Genomic DNA, 17,970 nt, shown 5'->3' with positions numbered 1-17,970 from the left:
CTCTTTTCTCTGTTTACATTTAATCAGCTCATTAAAAGAGTTTGAAACCAGGATTAAATGTATGCAGGAAATCACTCACTACCAGGAAATCGCATAAAGAAACTAAATGTTTCCAGGAAAACTTGACTTTTAAAGAGCTGAGTTGCCTATTTAATTGATACTGACAGTTGTGGATATTCAAAATACAAAAAGGTTAAAGAAAATGATTTTAATGAGAACACGAACAATTTAAAAGAGCTGTCATGAAGATTCCACTGAGACTAGCTTCTACTTATGTTGTATCCAGAAATGGAACATTTGGGCAGAGTGTTGTGAGTCAGTTTAGAATGTCTTGTTGAGTTAGAGGCGGAGGACACGGGTGGCGCTGTGGTCTGACTCACAGAGCCTAGGGCTTGCCGATCAGAAGGTCGGTGGTTCGAATCCCCACAACGGGATGAGCTCCCGTTGTTTGGTCCCAGCTCCTGCCAACCTAGCAGTTCGAAAGCACGTCAAAGTGCAAGTAGATAATTAGGTACCGCTCCAGCGGGAAGGTAAACGGTGTTTCCGTGCGCTACTCTGGTTCGCCAGAAGCGGCTTAGTCATGCTGGCCACATGACCCAGAAGCTGTATGCCGGCTCCCTCGGCCAGTAAAGCGAGATGAGTGCCGCAACCCCAGAGTCGTCTGCGACTGGACCTAATAGTCAGGGGTCCCTTTACCTTTACAATTAGAGGCAGGGGCAGCAATTGCCTATGTTTTCTGTGAGAAAGAAAAAAGATGCAGGCAGTTTCTTGCCAGAATTCCATTAGCTACTGCTTTTCTGAAGTCACTTGATATAGTCAGATATGTTAAGCAAATACAGCAAATGAAAAACAAGATATAGATAGCTGCGCATCTCTCAATCTTTCAGTTCTAACAAGTGGCTCATTGCCACTTCCTGTCATGCAGTTTGGCTATGCAGGGTGGAGTTGCTGATGAAAGAAACTGAAGGGGAAATGTAGGGCCTTGGTGCTAGATACAGATGGCTGTGGAGGTTACACTGTGAATTGTGCACCTGTGAAGTATAGATGTGGTATATGCGTACAGTACCTCATGGGCTGGTGCTGCTTTTTTGTGCATCATCAGGTAAGTTCAGCTGTGTGTGTGTCTGTCTTTAGACTTGTTAAAAGTAGGATCCATAGTAGTTAACACACAGGACAATTTTTTACTGCAGCCGTCCCCAGAGTCATAGTGTGCTTCTGGGTGGTATTCATTAGCTGGATGATAATAAAATTTTAAGATAACAAATTTTAAGGTCATATTGTGAAGTCCCTGACAGTTTTGCTGGTCCATAATGTGTCAAGTATTTTTTTGTCTCTCATTGTATACAAGTACAATACAGTACATGTGAAACATCTATTTGAATAATAGCATGCTGTTGTTCACCACACCCTCTGTTAATGAGACTGACAGGCCATCGATTTTCAGGTGATTATTAAATAGCTTCCTTTATGTGCTTATGGAGTTGATTGATCGTAGTGAGCTTTTGCTGCCCTTAATTGTATGAGTTAAATTTTCAAACATAATTATTCTGACTGCAGTTTTTATAAATTGTTGTCTTATTTTTGTTCTATTTGGAAGCTACTTGGGGTTCCATGGGCTGAAAAGCCAGTTAAAGGTTAAATCTAAAGACACAAATGAAATGAAATTTTCACTTGTTTTTACTTGAGTTCCTAAGAGCGAAAGTGGCTAGCTACTTTTTTCAAATTCCTGATGTTTCTGGGTAAACTTCTTTTTAGAGGCAAGTTTCCTGATAACTTAACATGGAAACTTTATTGCAGCACTCATATTGTACAATGGTTAAGTTTTTGTCATAAAGACATTAGTCATAGATTCTTAAGCTTAGATTTCAGAATAGTATGAAAATACAGTATATCTCTTCTTAGAAATCATAGATAAAGCCATTCAAGAAATTAAAATGCTGCTAATGGTTGCTTAGCATTAGATTTTCTGTCTTTAAAAGAAACAGTGTTTACTAATTCTGTGGCTTTACTGCTTTAAATGTCGTGCTGACAACAAGAAAAAGAAAGTCTTAGATTACTTACTGTCATAGAGTATTCAGTTACAAAAATAGTCAGAAAAATTCCTCCAATCTCTACATGGCTCTACATGAAAGTGAGCCATATGTCAGTAGTTAGTAAAGTGAAACTTGTTAGTTAATTCGTTAAGATTTGGTACTAAACTGAAGATTAAAGCAACTTCTAAAACATTGATCCATAGCAACAAATGACTGCATGAGTCCTTTTCACGATGAATAAGTGATTTATTTATTTTCAAAATGTATGTATTTCCTTTTTAGAAAACATTCAATGTGTCTTAAAACAAGTGCTTATTCTTGGCATTCCAAAACCGAATAATCTTTCCTATTTGCATGCTGTTAGTGTTGCAGAAGTATTGATTTTTCCTGCCTTTCTGTAGTGAACACTTGAAAACTGTGTTTATGTAATCCAGGGGTTCTACCTGGCAGACTCTGAGCTAGGTCACACCTAAGGAGGCTGGCAGATGGAACCCTAAACATTTTTTCTCCAACACCTGCCATAAAGCTCTGACTTTACTTCCTTCCGACTTCTTCTCCAAGTTCAGTATTACCGTAGTATGAGCTAGCACTGTCCTTTGGACAGTGTTCTCGAAGCTACGAACATGAGTTTGACCAAACTGCGGGAGGCAGTGCAAGACAGGAGTGCCTGGCGTGCTATGGTCCATGGGGTCACGAAGAGTCGGACACGACTAAACAACTAAACAAAGCATGTCCTAGTGTTGACTTCTTGGCTCCAACTCGGCTAAATGTAAAACCTATACTTAGACTGGTTCTGTTTGCTATGAGTAATATACCTTAAGTTTCTTTTATCCCTTCAACCAGCAATCTTACCATACTATTTCTTTCTGCACACTACAGCAATAGGTAGTTACCAAACACCAACAGGTTATGGACTTAGTGCCAGTTTTTCTGTTGGTACAGAAAGTTTTTAAATGAAAAATAATGGTTCAAGCAGGCATTAATGAGGGTGCTCTATATTCCAACACACATGAATATACATGAATACCTCCTTGTATTCCAGGAGGTTCATGGCAGAGGGGAGGCTATACTGCCACTGTATGAATTGGATCAACAGCCTATTGTTGGGGTGACCAGCTATTATATTATATGTAGAGCAAACATTATATAAAAATAACTTTATATTAAGTGTTTATTATTTCAGTGTGTGTGAATAAATCACATGTTTTTGTAAGTTTTTGCATAATTCCTGCCTGATAAATACTGCTCATTACAGAGCCACTAAATTTTCTTATCAAATCAAAGATCAACAAGGGCAGTAATGTCTTGCTGCATAAGAGTTACTCTTCTTACCAGTTATCTTAACAGGAGATGAGAAAGAGATATCTAATTATTTTAAAGAGTGGGGCTTTAGTTACAGGAATTAAAATGAGACATTGGAAAAGGAAGTCTAGGTTATCATTATCACTGGTTTAAAGCTACTGATAAAAGAGGATTTATACACAACACTCAGAGAGGAAATGCAAACCTCTGTCATAAAGACAGTTGAGTTTCCTGTGATGTAGACTGAATTATAGAATGGTAAATAAAGCAGAGGACTCTTCCGTTCCACTCTTTCACCAAGCTAATCACAGGGTAAATGATATTACCTGTCCTCCAGTCATGTAAGTTCACTCACCTATACATCTCTCGTCATAAAAGACTCTTGAATATTCCATAGGACTTACCAAATGTGTTTTGGCATGAGATTTCAGGGACCAGAGCCCACTTTATCAGATGCATGGAGTGTTATCCTCAGTTGGCAGGTGTTGAAACTGTACAGTATTGTTCTTTAAGGGGAATGGTTTGGCAGTGACACAGGGAAAGGTCTAAGAGGATATCTTTTTTATGTATCTTCCACTGAATATTATGAAAAGTGAAAGCAAGTGGGTTTTCTATTCCTTCCCTTTCTCTATAGCCTATAGAAATAGAATTCTGTTTGCTGTAAGCAAAGTTTGTGAGGCAAGAACTGTGTTAAAGAAGCCAAGTTTCCAAGAACCATTACTCCTGTTAAGAAAACCTTGCCTCTTGCAAGAGCAGCTGTATGTACATATGGGTAGAAAAAACCAACAAATGGTAAAAAGTGGGGTCAAAGGGCCATAAAATAAGTATTCAGTATGAGAGCTGATGTATATATGTAAACTAGCACTGAAATAATAAGCACTGCCTGAAAGCAAGCTAGTTATTTTTATGTATCCTTCTGCACAGATGTGCACTGGAATATTTGTGCACATCTGTGTGTGTCTCTATTCAACAAAGTGCAAAACAACAGCAGCAGAATATCCCAATTCTTAGTCTTGTGATATTTTGAGGCCCTTTGTTCTATGGGAGCAACAAAGCTAACAGGAGACTTTGTTCCCTACTGCCATGGCAAGCTTGCCAACATGAACAAAAAGCAACTGAGGCCTCCTAAAGCATAAAGACAAGACAATAGTTTGGCACCAGATTCCTGGCACAATGTGATGAATAAAATTATACACTGAAAATAAACATATGTTCAGCTACAATGCCACATTTGTTGAAAGTAACATAATGTTTGGATGTAGATGCCAAAGTCCACCTCGAACAGAAAAGCTGACATGAAGTCATCCTCAGTTTCACAGTGGAACTGAATACATCAAAATACAACCACTGAATTGACAGGCCGGAGCAATGTGCTATGTATATAATCTGCTCCAATCCCTGCTTCTGCTCATTCTTTTTTAACTGTCTATTTTTACAGGTTATAATTATCCACAGTTACATAGTTAGCTAAATTGGTGTCTTTGGTATAAAGTTTGGTACTTGTAGAACACAAGCTCAACGGACCTCACACCTGTGGTTCTCATTCAGCTATTTGAGATCCAATGGAAATTGGATATAAAACTATCTGGAATAAATTAACATTCTTATCATTTGCAAGGCTACTTAAAGAACTATTAATGTGTCCTTCCCTGCAATAGGTAGCAAAATGAAGCCTATTAAAAAGAGTTTTCTGAAATGTGCCACAGCAGTTGAAGTGATCTCCTATTACACAACTTGATGCCAGTTTTCTTTGTAGAATTGTAAGCAGGCTGAACCTTGGTGCAAGATTTAAAAATGTCCTGCCTTTTATTATTAATGTCTTACTCAGGTTTCTGCTTTGAAATTAAAATCACAGATGCCAAAAGGGAAATTTGATTACTTGATACAATAGCCTAGGATTAGTGGTTGTTTCAAAAATAGACTAATCTCATGGGTTTACTTACCTGCCACAGCAATCTAATAAGTAGGCTGTGATTTTCCATTTGGAAAACATCTTTTCTACCACTATTTCACTTGGTAGGGCAGAGTTATAATTCTCCTTTTAATGACAAATGAAGTAAAGAAAAGCAATGGAATTAATATTCTAAAATTCATATTAGCATATTTTAGTAGACAACAGTGATATTGATTGTGAATGGATAAGATGCCACACATAAATATATGTGTGTGTTTTCATTCTGTGACCTGTTCATTTTTTGCCATTTTGAAATGACCAATTAAAATGTGATTTGCATTAAATGTGCCTAATCTTTTAGTGAAAAGGTATAGTTGTATAAGATGCCCAGTGCGAGAATATCTGCTTACCTGGGGCTCCGGTAGGGTGCCACTTCCCACACTCTGCGGCTGGTCCTGGGAGGCAACCATCTCCCAATGCAACTATGGGAGGGGATGGTGCCACCCACCTCCAACCACGCTGGAGCCTGCATTTTGAGCAGGCCTTGCCCACAAAGCCAATCAGGGCAGGGGCATGTTTTTGTCTAATCTTTTAGCAAAAAGGTATGCCCAGTGTGAGAATGCATTATGTGTAAGTTGGTATGCCATTAAATTATCATGTTTGGTATATTAAAATGTTAATTTGTCCAATCAATAATTACAGGTTGAATATAATTTTTATTTTTTTTAGTTAGAGCAGTGGTTCTCAACCTTTTTTCTCTGGGCTATGCTTTCGGTAGCTCTTTCCAGGTCCTCCAGAGATGTGGGGAAAGAATTACACGGACTTTGTGTTATTGAGGTTGGAGGACACATATGTGGAAGTGTATGCATGTAAGAGACGCAGGGCAATGTGGTTACAAAAGTGAGACGAGTGGATTAGTGAATAGCTTTCACCAATCTTCAAACACAGCAGGATGGGAGGCATACCCTGACCCCCACCCTGTGATGTCATTGCAGGTTTGCCCTTTGTTTTGCATACATACTTTATTATTATTTTTAAACCCCAAACTCAACTTTTCTAGTCCTATATGTGAAATGGTATATTTTAAGGACAGGCAACAGTTAACATTTTCATGAAAGAGAGAGCTTTCTAGTCTATACTATCGTCTGCATATCTTTTCTATTGGGAAATATTTAAGTTGCCAGTTGTGACAGCTTGATAAGTCGTATACAAATGTGCATGTGCCTGGAATTGTCTCTTTGAAAGAAACAAACCTCAAAGAAGCTGTGTTTATCAGTGAGGATTTAAGTTCTTTTTTTTAAAAAAAACGACCACTTCTGTATAGCCTTTAAAAAGTATTCAGGGCTAAATGTCTTTGATGTAGAATGTTTGTTTCTGGTGCTAGAGTTTCAGATTATGCTAGAGATACCCTGTGTTAGCTATCTTCGCACAGTACAAAGTTGGCCTTCCCCATTTATGTGTAGGTATGTTTGGGATTGTTGTGTTGGTGACCTTGTGTGAGTTGATTTCATGGCCAGTCCTGACAGCAGTGCTTCAGTTAGCAGTAGCCAAATGCTCTGCTGGCTGGTTGGCATTCACTCAAAGAGGGTAAGGTGCCAGGAGGCCACCACTATGCATTTATTCAGCGTTTGTTGAAAAAAACAAAAGTTGTTACATGGTCACCCTAAAACTTCAGGTGTCTAGACTGCTGGTGGTTTCCAACTTGCATATGATACTGTGGCCATGTAAACACTTGAAAAATGTTTTAGTGTATTATAATGTTATAAGTTGAAAAGTAAACATGTAATAAGTATTTTGTTTGCTGGTCTTCTGCTAAGATATGAGCCCTTTTTCTTTCTCTTTTAATAGAAGAAACGCAAGCAGAGCGCCCAGAGCGAAGATGTAATCAGTGTCTGCAGCTTTGACTCAAGTGTGAGTAATTGTTTTCTGAAATGTAATGTGCCCAGTGTGTTTTGCTAGAGTGGGAATAGCATTGACCATTTGGGTGCCAAACTGTTTGTTCCTGTCATAAAAATACCTTCTGCTCTGCATGTTGAAATATTGCTGACAAACTTAAAACTTTCTATTTTTGAAGCCTGTGTAATTCAAGGAAACAAGTTTTATGTCCAGGAAGATAGTGCAAGTGGAATAGAACATTGTTGCATGAACTCCTGCTGATAAATTAATATTACAGCTTAAATTTCTGCTTGCAATATTAAGCCATGCAGAAATATATTCTTGTGCTTGATTTGATTGCTGCGACTTTACTTGATTATGAGTTATACTGGTGTTGTAAAATGCACTTGGAAACTAATTCCTTCCTAATACCTTTCTTGAATCCCTAATGAAGACTTATATTAAAAGTGGCACCTGTAATAATATGGACTGATTTGGACATAATACATCCAGTGGTCATGTTCATGTTAAACACCAAGCTGCATTGCCAGCTGAAAATACAATTGTTTGCACATGTATTTGTTGAACATAAAGTGTCTTTTTATTTGATTTTGTTTCAATTGTTGTTAATTGGTTGCTGGTGTGTGTGTGTTGGTTTTTACATGCCTTGTGATTTGATTTCAGTGAAATTGCTCTTAATGTTTTAAGTTTATTTTACTATTACCCTACTCAAGGATTGTGTGTTGATGAAGGACAGATTAACAATGTTCTCAAATGTATAAACAATAAACTTAACCATGGTTAAGAATGACATATATGAGCTGGAATAAACCTGCATGAGCCTTGGATGTGCACACTCTGCCTTCCCTTCCTCTACCCAGATGGGATGAGGACCTCAGCAGTATTTACTTTCAGGTGTCTTTTAAATATTGCTGGGCATAGCATCCAAACTCAGAAGAGGCAGACTGGGATAGTGAGGGATTTGGAAACCATGTCTTACGATGAATACTTGAAAAGCTGGGCGTGTTTAGCCTGGAGAAGAGTAAAGGAAGACATGGTAGCAATCTTCAAATACCTGAAGAGCTGTCAGACAGAAGATGGAGCAGACTTGTTCCTTATTTCTCGAGAGGGCAGGACCAGAGCCTGTGGGTGGAAATTACAGTGAAGCAGATTTCAGCTGAATGTTAGGATAAATATTCTGAATGTAAAATCTGTTCAGCAGTGGAACATAATGGCTTTGGGTGAGGGGTGGCCTCTCTTTCACTGGAAACATTTACTTGACAAACCACCTATCAGGAATGCATTTTGCCAGGAGCAGGAGGTGGACTGGATCACCACCAAGATGCCTTCCAACTCTTATTACACTTAATGCAATAAGGGTGCTTCCAAAGCAGTATTACTGCTCTTTTAAAAATGTGCCTTCCTTCCTCTGATAACTATCTGCTTTGGTTGAAAATTGAACATGTGCTTTCCAGCAGCAAGATGCAGGTTTTCTGTTCCGGCAGAATCTATAAACCTTTGTGGCCTTTTAGTCTTCTTCCTGCTGTGTGTGCCTGTTTTAATTGAAGCCAACTTCAGGTTAATGGAGACTCTAAGCAAAGTGTCCTTGGGATGGGTCTGCTCCTTTTGTCAGTGGTCCTTGGTCAGCTCACCTAACTGCAATAGCAGCACTAAGAGCAATGCTGGGTGACTATGCCTTTCAGTTTTCCCAAGTGATGGTAGGTCTGGTGGCATTTTGAGAAATTACAGCTACTGCTCAGAGTGCCAAGCCAGAACAAAATCAAATTTAAGAAAAGCCCAGATCAGACCATGCTGGTTAGGGCTGATGGTACTGTAGTCCAAAATATATGGAGGGCACCAAACTGGGGAAGGCTACTAAAAAGGATCATAATGTTCTATATTAAGTCTTTGTATATGTGTGTATGTAATTTATTTTGTAATTAAAAAACAAACTTCTGTATTAGTGCAACAATCATGTGTGATGCATTTAGAGACTTTAGTATGGTTCCTTTGAAACAGCTTTTTGAATACTTAAGATTTAATTTAACTGTTTTTAAACTTATCATTAAACACATTCATTAGTAAGTGTATGCCCATCTTTTATATAACATGTATGCAACAAATTTATAAGCCACACTTTGCAGCATCATAAATGTGTGTTCTCTTTCTGTAATGCACACTTCCCAGATGTCACTGAATACATGACCGAGAGATGAGGACACTTCAGTTTAATCCTTTCATAAACATAATGCCATTTTAATAACAGAAACTCAGCTGCCCTATTTCCAGTAACACTGCTGTGTCCGGCATAGTGAGATTAATGATGGGCTAATTAAAGAACTGAGAAATTGATCATTGATGCTTGTCGCATTTTCTCCTCCATACCTATCTCTTCATGTTCGGCACATATGCTAGAAAAACTTGTATGTGCACATGTGTGTGGAAAGGGTTGTCAATTGTCATTTGCTTGAACAATTTTAGTTTTTTGTTGTTAGCATCTGTTTGATGCTGATAACAACACTTCCCTGCCAGCTCTCTACAGTGGTCTGTACCGCTCAGAACATAATTCCTAGATGGCAAGTGGATGTGTAGTTCATAGCGACTGCTTTCAATTAAACAGTTAACTGAAATGTGTTTGAATTGTTTTGTATTATAATGGCTACATAGACCTTAAAACATGGTAGGTCAGTGGTAACATTTACTGGTTGTTTCTGTGCAGCTAAATTGGGAAGGAACCAGCACATGTGAGGGAAGTGGAGGAGGGCATGTATGAGCATAAAGCCTGTCTACACAGCACTGGTGGGACCAGAAGACAAGTATTATAACTGCAAAATGTGATGTTTTGGTTCCACTATCCTGTTCAGCTAAAATTATTTGGTTCCACGTTCTTCAATGGAACTAAACTTTCTTAATTCTGCAATCCTAACCTCACTTATTAAGAAGTAAGTCCCATGGACCTCAGTTGGGCTTACTTCTGAGTAGACATGTTTAGGATTGCAGCCTACTTAGGTTATAGATCTGAGGCATAGGCTGGTACAACTATCTAGCTAAATAAATAAATAAACTAAGCATTCTGAGACATTTTGTTGACGGGGTATGAAAATCCATAAATAACAATTAATGAACCATTTTGCATTTTATTTAAGACTAAATAAAGGGTGGACAGATACAGATTAGTTATTAGTATCTACCTTCTTACTTTAGATTTTATATATCATTGGCTAGCAGTTAAGCTAGAATTGCTTGCATAACATTTGTCTGAATAGTTTATCTTTCATTTCATTCTTCATAAAGTTCTCTGTGTGGTTTAACATCTTGTAGGCTAGAGCCACAAACATTAAGATTCTTGGTTTGCATTGCAGCCATTCTATCAAAGGGAAGATAAACTGAAATTTTGACTACATCAGTCTGGTAAAGAAAGATTTTGTTTTTAAAATATGGCATTAATTCCGTAACATCTTTACAGCTTTATTCATACAGTGAATAGCACCCATTTCCAGTTAGTATATATATCTGTCCACACTTCATGTCCATGTATAAAAATAGTATTGCACCATACAATACATCTTAGCTGTGCCAGACTGCCTACCTTTTTCATAATAGTCTGTCATGAAGGGATAGTTTCCTGTCCATCTTTCACAGGATATGCTGAAGCTTTTCTTATGTTTCTGCTGGTTCAGAACAATAGAGATACTTGGCATAAAGACATCAATGGTTTTGTGCAGAATGCCCTTTTAAAAAAAATACAATTGATCGGAATTGTGGTCTTTAGCTCATTTGGCAAGTTTTATTTGAGACCTTGAGATATGCACTTGAATTGAAACTGTCAGAAATCACCTTGGGAAATATGATGCTGTCCCGTTAAAACAAGTATTAAGAATAAAACTCAGGTGCTATAAAACAGGCAAAGTGTACCTCCTCATTAGTAGCTCACCTTTATCTTCAGAAAGGTAACCATTTTATACCAGGTGATATTCAGATTTTTCAAGCTAAAGTGTCGTCACAGCTACTTTTAGGGATCCCTAAATTATCCCTAAATAAGCATATAATAGTGATTTAGGTAAGATACACTCAAGTTTCTTGAGATGTATCCTGGGGCTCCCAAGTTCAATCAAGTATCAGACAATGTGTGCAGAACTAGGTATACACACATGGCCTTTTGAACCTTTTCCTCTCAGCTTTTGTTAAGGGCAGATATTTAAATATCCCCAGAAATGATAGACATTGCAGGTATTCTTTGAATGTGCCGGACACTGTAGAACATATTCTTGTTAGGTATCATTTGTCACAAAACAGGAAAAGGGTGCAGATAACTTTAAGGACGTTTTCTATGAGTTCTGGGTGTGGTTTTCCAGGCTAATTAGGCACAACTGGTTATGTGTATAAAGAGAAGAAGTTACAGTTTGCAACTGCCTGCAGAAAGAGAACACCCACACGCTTTGTGTTTGTGTAGTCGTGATAAAACTCGTTTGAGTATTTTACATCAGTCTCATGGTTCTGTCGTTTGCCGCCATGGAAAATTCACCTCCAATAATTCTTTTCTACTGTCCATTCTACAACCAGCTACACAAACACGTCCTATCCCCTTCTTTGGGTAGTCTAACATCACGGCACAATGAAAGTATCAGATTCTCTCAGTCTGACACTAACCTGGAAGTAACTGCAAGGGTGGCTGAGTTTTTGTCAATAGTATCTCATAGAGTGGTGAATTCACTGGGAAGAAATCCCAGCGAAAATCCTCGTTATATTATTTTACATTTGCTGTTTATTTGTATATATTTTAAAGGTGTACATATGGATGTTTTATGATGTTTTCTGATGGCTTATACTTGTAATGCCTAATAAAGGTTTGGCGAAGTAAGAATAAAACTCTGTATACTTACACATACTACAGACAATGGCAATATTGTCTATAATAGCTATATTGTCTATAATATTTTATAGAGGTACTATTGAAACTGTTCTCTGTAATTCCATTACTGTCTGGTATGGTACAGCCTCTAAGCTGGATAAGAAGAGGCTCCAACGAGCAGTAAGAACTGCAGAGAGGGTAATTGGTGTTAGTTTGCCTCCAATAGAGATACTTTATGTCGCTCAAGTCAGGAAGAGAGCAGAGAGAATTGCTGTAGACCCTTCGCATCCTGGTCATCACTTGTTTAATTTACTCCCATCCGGACGTCGGTACAGAACTCTAAATACAAAAACGTCTAGGCACAGGAATAGCTTTTTTCATTGTGCCATCAAACTGTTGAATCTGTAGTTGTGGGCGGAAGGGAGGCCAGTTGGTGGTATGGGGTCTTTTCGCTGTGCTGTTATATTGTGAGGGGAATAGTGGTTGTATGAGGTACAGTACATTTTTTCTTTACATTGCAATATAGTCTAGGAAAAATTCCAAGTATGGTTGATACTGTACTTGGCCAATAAATTATTCTATTCTATTCTATATAGAATCATCTAGACCCTGAATGAAACCAAAATAGAATAAAAATGAAATAAGTTTTTTTGTTTCGTTTTTAAACATTTGACATGAGGTAGACGGTTAGGTAGATAAAGAATTAGATCATGGGTAGGCAAACTAAGGCCCAGGGGCCGGACCTGGCCCAATCACCGTCTAAATCCAGCCCGCGGACGGTCCAGAAATCAGTGTGTTTTTCCATGAGTAGAATGTGTCCTTTTATTTAAAATGCATCTCTGAGTTATTTGTGGGGCCTGCCTGGTGTTTTTCCATGAGTAGAATGTGTCCTTTTATTCAAAATGCATCTCTGGGTTATTTGTGGGGCATAGGAATTTGTTCATTTTTTTATTCCTTCAAAATATAGTCCAGCCCCCCACAAGGTCTGAGGGGCAGTGGACCGGCCCCCTGCTGAAAAAGTTTGCTGACCCCTGAATTAGATGATGAAGAAGAACCTAGGAAGTATAGAAGACTGGTTAATTTATCCAGTACTGTGATTCTTAATCCTGACCTCCTTTAAACTACAAACTGAAATTATCTACATTATTTTTTTTAGAAGATTAGCTGCTGAAGCAACTACTGACTTCTGAAGTGGTTACTGTGATTTTTATTACCTCTGTCAACTTAACTCTGTCAATTTATAGCCGCCTAGAGTAGCTGAGGAAACCCAGTCAGATGGGCAGGGTATAAATATTATTGTTATTATTATTATTATTAATAATAATAATAATTATAACCACTCCTATACCAACATAAGAAAAACCTGAAGTATCAGAACAATTATCCATTTTGTCCATTTTATTTTCATAGTGACCCATCAGATGCCAGATAGGAGGACCATATAGCTCTCTCCCTTTGTTTCTCTGCAGCAGCTGATATTATTGGTATTTTCCCTCTTCACTTACTGAATTTTTGTTTCTTCTGCTTTGTGATGCTACCCTTTTGCTGTGCAAATGAAAGGAAGCCTCCAAAAAGTGACTGCTCAGTTTAGTTTTCAAAATTAAAACAAACTCTACTCATTTCTGTTGTATCTTCTCTTCTGAAAATTGGACTGTTCAGCCGTATTAAATGCATTTATTGTACACATTACTTAAAGGCACTGTAGAATCCACAGTGATTATACAGCATATGTCCAGGAATGATTTTTCTGTTAGACAGGTTAGGCAGGCAGATGTTTTGCTCTTTCCTGATGACCAGTGATTTTCTGATGCACAGGCTCTTAACATTTACAAGATGGTATCTGTCTTCAGTGACTGTGTAATGTCGTAGTCTGCTGAAAAACTCTATGCTACGCATATATTTATGGCGCCACAAGATTTAGGATTGGAACATAAATGACTATTATGTTGTAGCAGACTGTGCAGTCAACGCTTTTAAGGTTTTATAATGATCTGGTAAGGTGATGTTAGTCTAATTAGAAGTTTTATTAGTTTTCTTATGAATTCTGAATATGTAATCATTCTAGTTCACATGCATTTTGCACATGGTATGGTTCAGAGTTTGTATTCTCCATGGATTTTGATAGCTTTAACAACTGAATTTGAACTTGGTGTGTGTGAAAGTCAATATTGCTAAAAATAACTGAACTAATTAAGCGTAATGAAAACTTGAGTGTCAAGTTATGGCAATCTTATATTAGAAAGATCAGAAGGGATTAGCTTCTTCACCAATTATGGACTTGAGATAATTAAAAATATTGTTGCAGCTTTTTTTAGTTTGATTTAAATTTAATACTGTTACACCTTAGTAGTAGAGAGGACTTAAACCTTGGTTAATATATATATTCTATTCATGAATTATGTATGTGTCACTATAATAAAGTCAATATATCTAATCTGTTTGTAATTATTCTATGGACAATCCGCCTCAACGTTATTAACAGCAGTTTTTCTTTTATAAGACAACTGATATGCTTTTAATTTTGAATTTAAATTATTCAAAGACATAGTAATGTGATTGTGTGTTAGCTTTTGGGACTTTAATGGCAGATTTGGTGACTAAAATGGGAAAAAGGTAAACATCTCAAAAGCTATTTTGATGGCAACTAGTTTCACAAAAATAATATTGTCTAAAGTTTACAGAAATTTAACTGTTTAAGAAAAGCAGCTAAGTTTTTATTTTGGTATGAGCTTTCGTGTGCATGCACACTTCTTCAGATACTGAAGGAATTTTTTTATTTTGTTTCGACTCAGACCAACACGGCTACCTACCTGTAAACAGAAAAGCAGAGTAAGGGATTAAAAATCTGATGTTTAATCTCTGAAGCATTTTTCATAGTACATGATTTTGTGATATCCTTCATCCAGTGGTCTACTTCGGATATGGTTCACATGACATGGTAAGGCCAAACTATGACTTAACCAGGACCATATGAAGGTGCTCCTCTCTGGGAGCCTGAACCTGCTTTTGCATATCTTTTTTGGCTGTCATGTTAAGCTATGCCATGCTTCAGTTTAGCATAGGAGTGGGGAATTGGATCTGGAAAATCCAAACCCAGTTTAGCGGATCAGCACAAATTTCAAACTCCATGTCAAACTCAGTAGCTGGTTCCAGCAACCTTGCAGCCATCAGCTGTTAGCATGCCTTCCTTGCTACAACCAGGAACACACTTTTAGGCTTCCAACTATGCATTGGCACTTGTATCTTCACCTGCATGGGGCAAATGGTTGCGGTTTGGCAAAAGCTATGGCCCAATTTGAGACCCACAAAGTCCATAATTAGGCTTGTGAGGCAGAGGTACCCCATGCATGGCTTAGTGTGACATCTGAACCCAGGCTTGTGGTTAAACTGAGATTAATGAGAGAGCTTAACCATGATTCTGGGTTCAGACAACCCGATGAACTAAATTTTGGCTTTGCCAAGTATACCTGAAGGAGCGTCTCCTCCCCCATCATTCTGCCCGGACACTGAGGTCCAGCGCCGAGGGCCTTCTGGTGGCTCCCTCACTGCAGGAAGCAAAGCTACAGGGAACCAGGCAGAGGGCCTTCTCAGTAGTGGCACCTGCCCTGTGGAACGCCCTCTCATCAGATGTCAAAGAGATAAATACCATAACTACCTGTCATTTAGAAGACATCTGAAGGCAGCCCTGTTCAGGAAAGTTTTTAATGTGTGACATTATTTAAATTTTTTGTTAGAAGCCGCCCAGAGTAGCTGGGGAAACCCAGCCAGATGGACGGGGTACAAATAATATATTATTATTATTATTATTATTATTATTATTATTATTATTATTATTATTTGCTCCACACTGAGCTATGGCTGTGAACTCCTCTCTTGGGACCCACATGTTGCATAGTCCCAGCAAGCCATATTTTGGCTTACCATTTCATGCAAACTAGTGGTGTCATGTTGCTGGAAATCATTGTAGAGTGACTGTTTCATCGAGAGAGTAAACAGGGAGAAGCTAAAATGAAATATGTTCTGGAGTTGAGGTTTTGATTATTTTAAAGTTGTCAATTATTTTATTTTAAAGTTGTCAAGCTCTAAATAATGTTGGCTCCAGATATCCCCTTTTCTACAAACTCTCACCTGTGTTAAAATCAGCTGAGGGAGCCCTCTTGATCAGGCATCCCCAAACTGCGGCCCTCCAGATGTTTTGGCCTACAACTCCCATGATCCCTAGCTAACAGGACCAGTGGTTGGGGAAGATGGGAATTGTAGTCCAAAACATCTGGAGGGCCAAAGTTTGGGGATTCCTGCTCTTGATAGTCCCACCTCATATTTTCAGGGCCCTCCATGGTCTTGTAGCAGTAATCTGTTTTTGTTGTGGAGGTGGGAGGTGATTAACAAAATCTATCCTTCTGGCAAACTGGGAATATCCCCTCACTCACCCAAGTTTAGGATATTCCACCATTCTTCAGCAGAGTTTCTTTTTCTTTGAGAAAAATAAATGGCTCACGTAAATGTAAACAAGCTTTAATAATAAACTGAGAAAACTGTACCAAAATAACATAATGTCTGAGAGAAGATAAATACAATACAGCAACATCATGAGGAGAGTCTGAGGCAAGAGGCAAGAAGAGGCAGTTGGTCCCTTTTAACTGACATTCTTAACTGAACATACACTGAAGGGAGGGGTTGATTCTGGAGCAGAACACACAAGCCTCACCCCCCAGATACCAAGCACTCTACTGTTCAGATTAGGCCCCAGTGTTGTTCTTACAGTTTTAACTGTTTTTAATACTGATTTTCAAATTGGTGCAACCTGCCCTAGGACCTGATGGCAAAGGGCAGGTAATAAATTTCATCATCAACAAATCAGAAGTGCAGCTGTTCCACACAGGCAGTCTGTTTAGTCTCTTAATTTGCAGAGCAGTGACTGTGTTTTTGCTCTGTTATAAGAGTACAACTAAGGGTCTATCGTAATTGTGTTGAGGCTCAGTTGTCTTTATGCAGTAAGGAAGGTATATGTAACTGGTGCAGATCTGCATTATGGTACTCACTGAATTTGATGGACACATCTACTGACATGTCCCAAACAGGCCTGGATCAGAGCCACTGTGTTTTGAGTGGTACAATCTGCAAAGCAATTCTACAAAGTTGATCAAAACATCTTGGTAATTGCCTGTACCATGTCTGAAGACATCCTGCCAGGAACTTCCTCAGCTGATCTGGATAGTTTGGGAAATGATGTACTATATAGATTTTATTCCTGATGAAGGGATGAAAGCTAAAAAACATACTGTCCGCAGTGATGCAGTCTACACTATGTCATTGTTTTATTAGTCTTTATAGTTTACTAAAACACCAGATGCTATTGAACTCCTGCTGACACAGACTATTAGAGATGATGCCCTGTGTGTTAATGGACTGCAGCTCTCACTTGTAGGTAGGAAGTGTAGCACAGTAATAATATTAAGATATTTCCCAGTGTTCTTAGTCCAAGGGAAAGGGGTCAGGGTAAGGCCAACGTATCATTAATTTCATAGCAGGGATGTTGCCTCTTGGGTTACTGAGTGGTGTTTAGCTACACATTTTACTTTGAATGATTGCTTAGAGATTTTTCTGTAACAAAACGATTGACTACTTGACTACAGAAGAGGAAATTTTGAGAAATTTTAATGGTGGCAGAAAAGAAGAAATGGTACCAATAGGCATTTGGCATATAAATTATAATATTGAATGTGGAGGAATAGATCAATAAAATACATAAACCTGCTTAGAATCATAGCAGCTGGCCCCTTTGAGGTATGGAGATTCTGAATCTACAACTACCATGAAAGTTGGTAAGCTCTTTCTATGCAGAACATGTATATGAAAATAGTGTTTGTCGCTGATACACTTATTTAGTTTGCCTGCTGCATCAGGATCACATGTAAGTACAGTATGTCACTTTAGCTTGAGCAAGGAATGATTTTAGAGAGGAAATAGTGATTTGCAGAATAGGGTTTTTTAACACTGCTGAGAAGTTGCTG

The 17,970-nt window shown here is 38.2% G+C and overlaps 1 protein-coding gene across 7 annotated transcripts in view; it reads left to right on the top strand.

Annotated features, from left to right (window-relative positions):
- ARHGEF3 (Rho guanine nucleotide exchange factor 3) overlaps window positions 1-17,970 on the top strand; it is a 116,309-nt gene that overhangs the window by 44,501 nt on the left and 53,838 nt on the right. For 4 of the 7 annotated variants that reach the window (XM_088662265.1, XM_035106361.3, XM_035106363.3 and 1 more), the window contains one exon: window positions 7,078-7,140. In XM_088662265.1, coding sequence (XP_088518391.1) covers window positions 7,078-7,140 — 63 coding nt within the window. Of the gene's footprint in view, window positions 1-936; window positions 1,103-7,077; window positions 7,141-13,366 lie in introns of those variants that run through there. The other 3 variants (XR_015948244.1, XR_015948243.1, XM_035106368.3) reach the window with 2 other exon arrangements.

The sequence above is a fragment of the Zootoca vivipara genome, chromosome 2, assembly GCF_965207765.1.
Source record: "Zootoca vivipara chromosome 2, rZooViv2.hap1.1, whole genome shotgun sequence".
In the NCBI taxonomy this organism is placed as follows: Eukaryota; Metazoa; Chordata; class Lepidosauria; order Squamata; family Lacertidae; genus Zootoca; species Zootoca vivipara.
The sequence above is the reverse complement of the archived record's forward strand: the minus strand, read 5'-3'. Positions and strand labels throughout refer to the sequence as shown.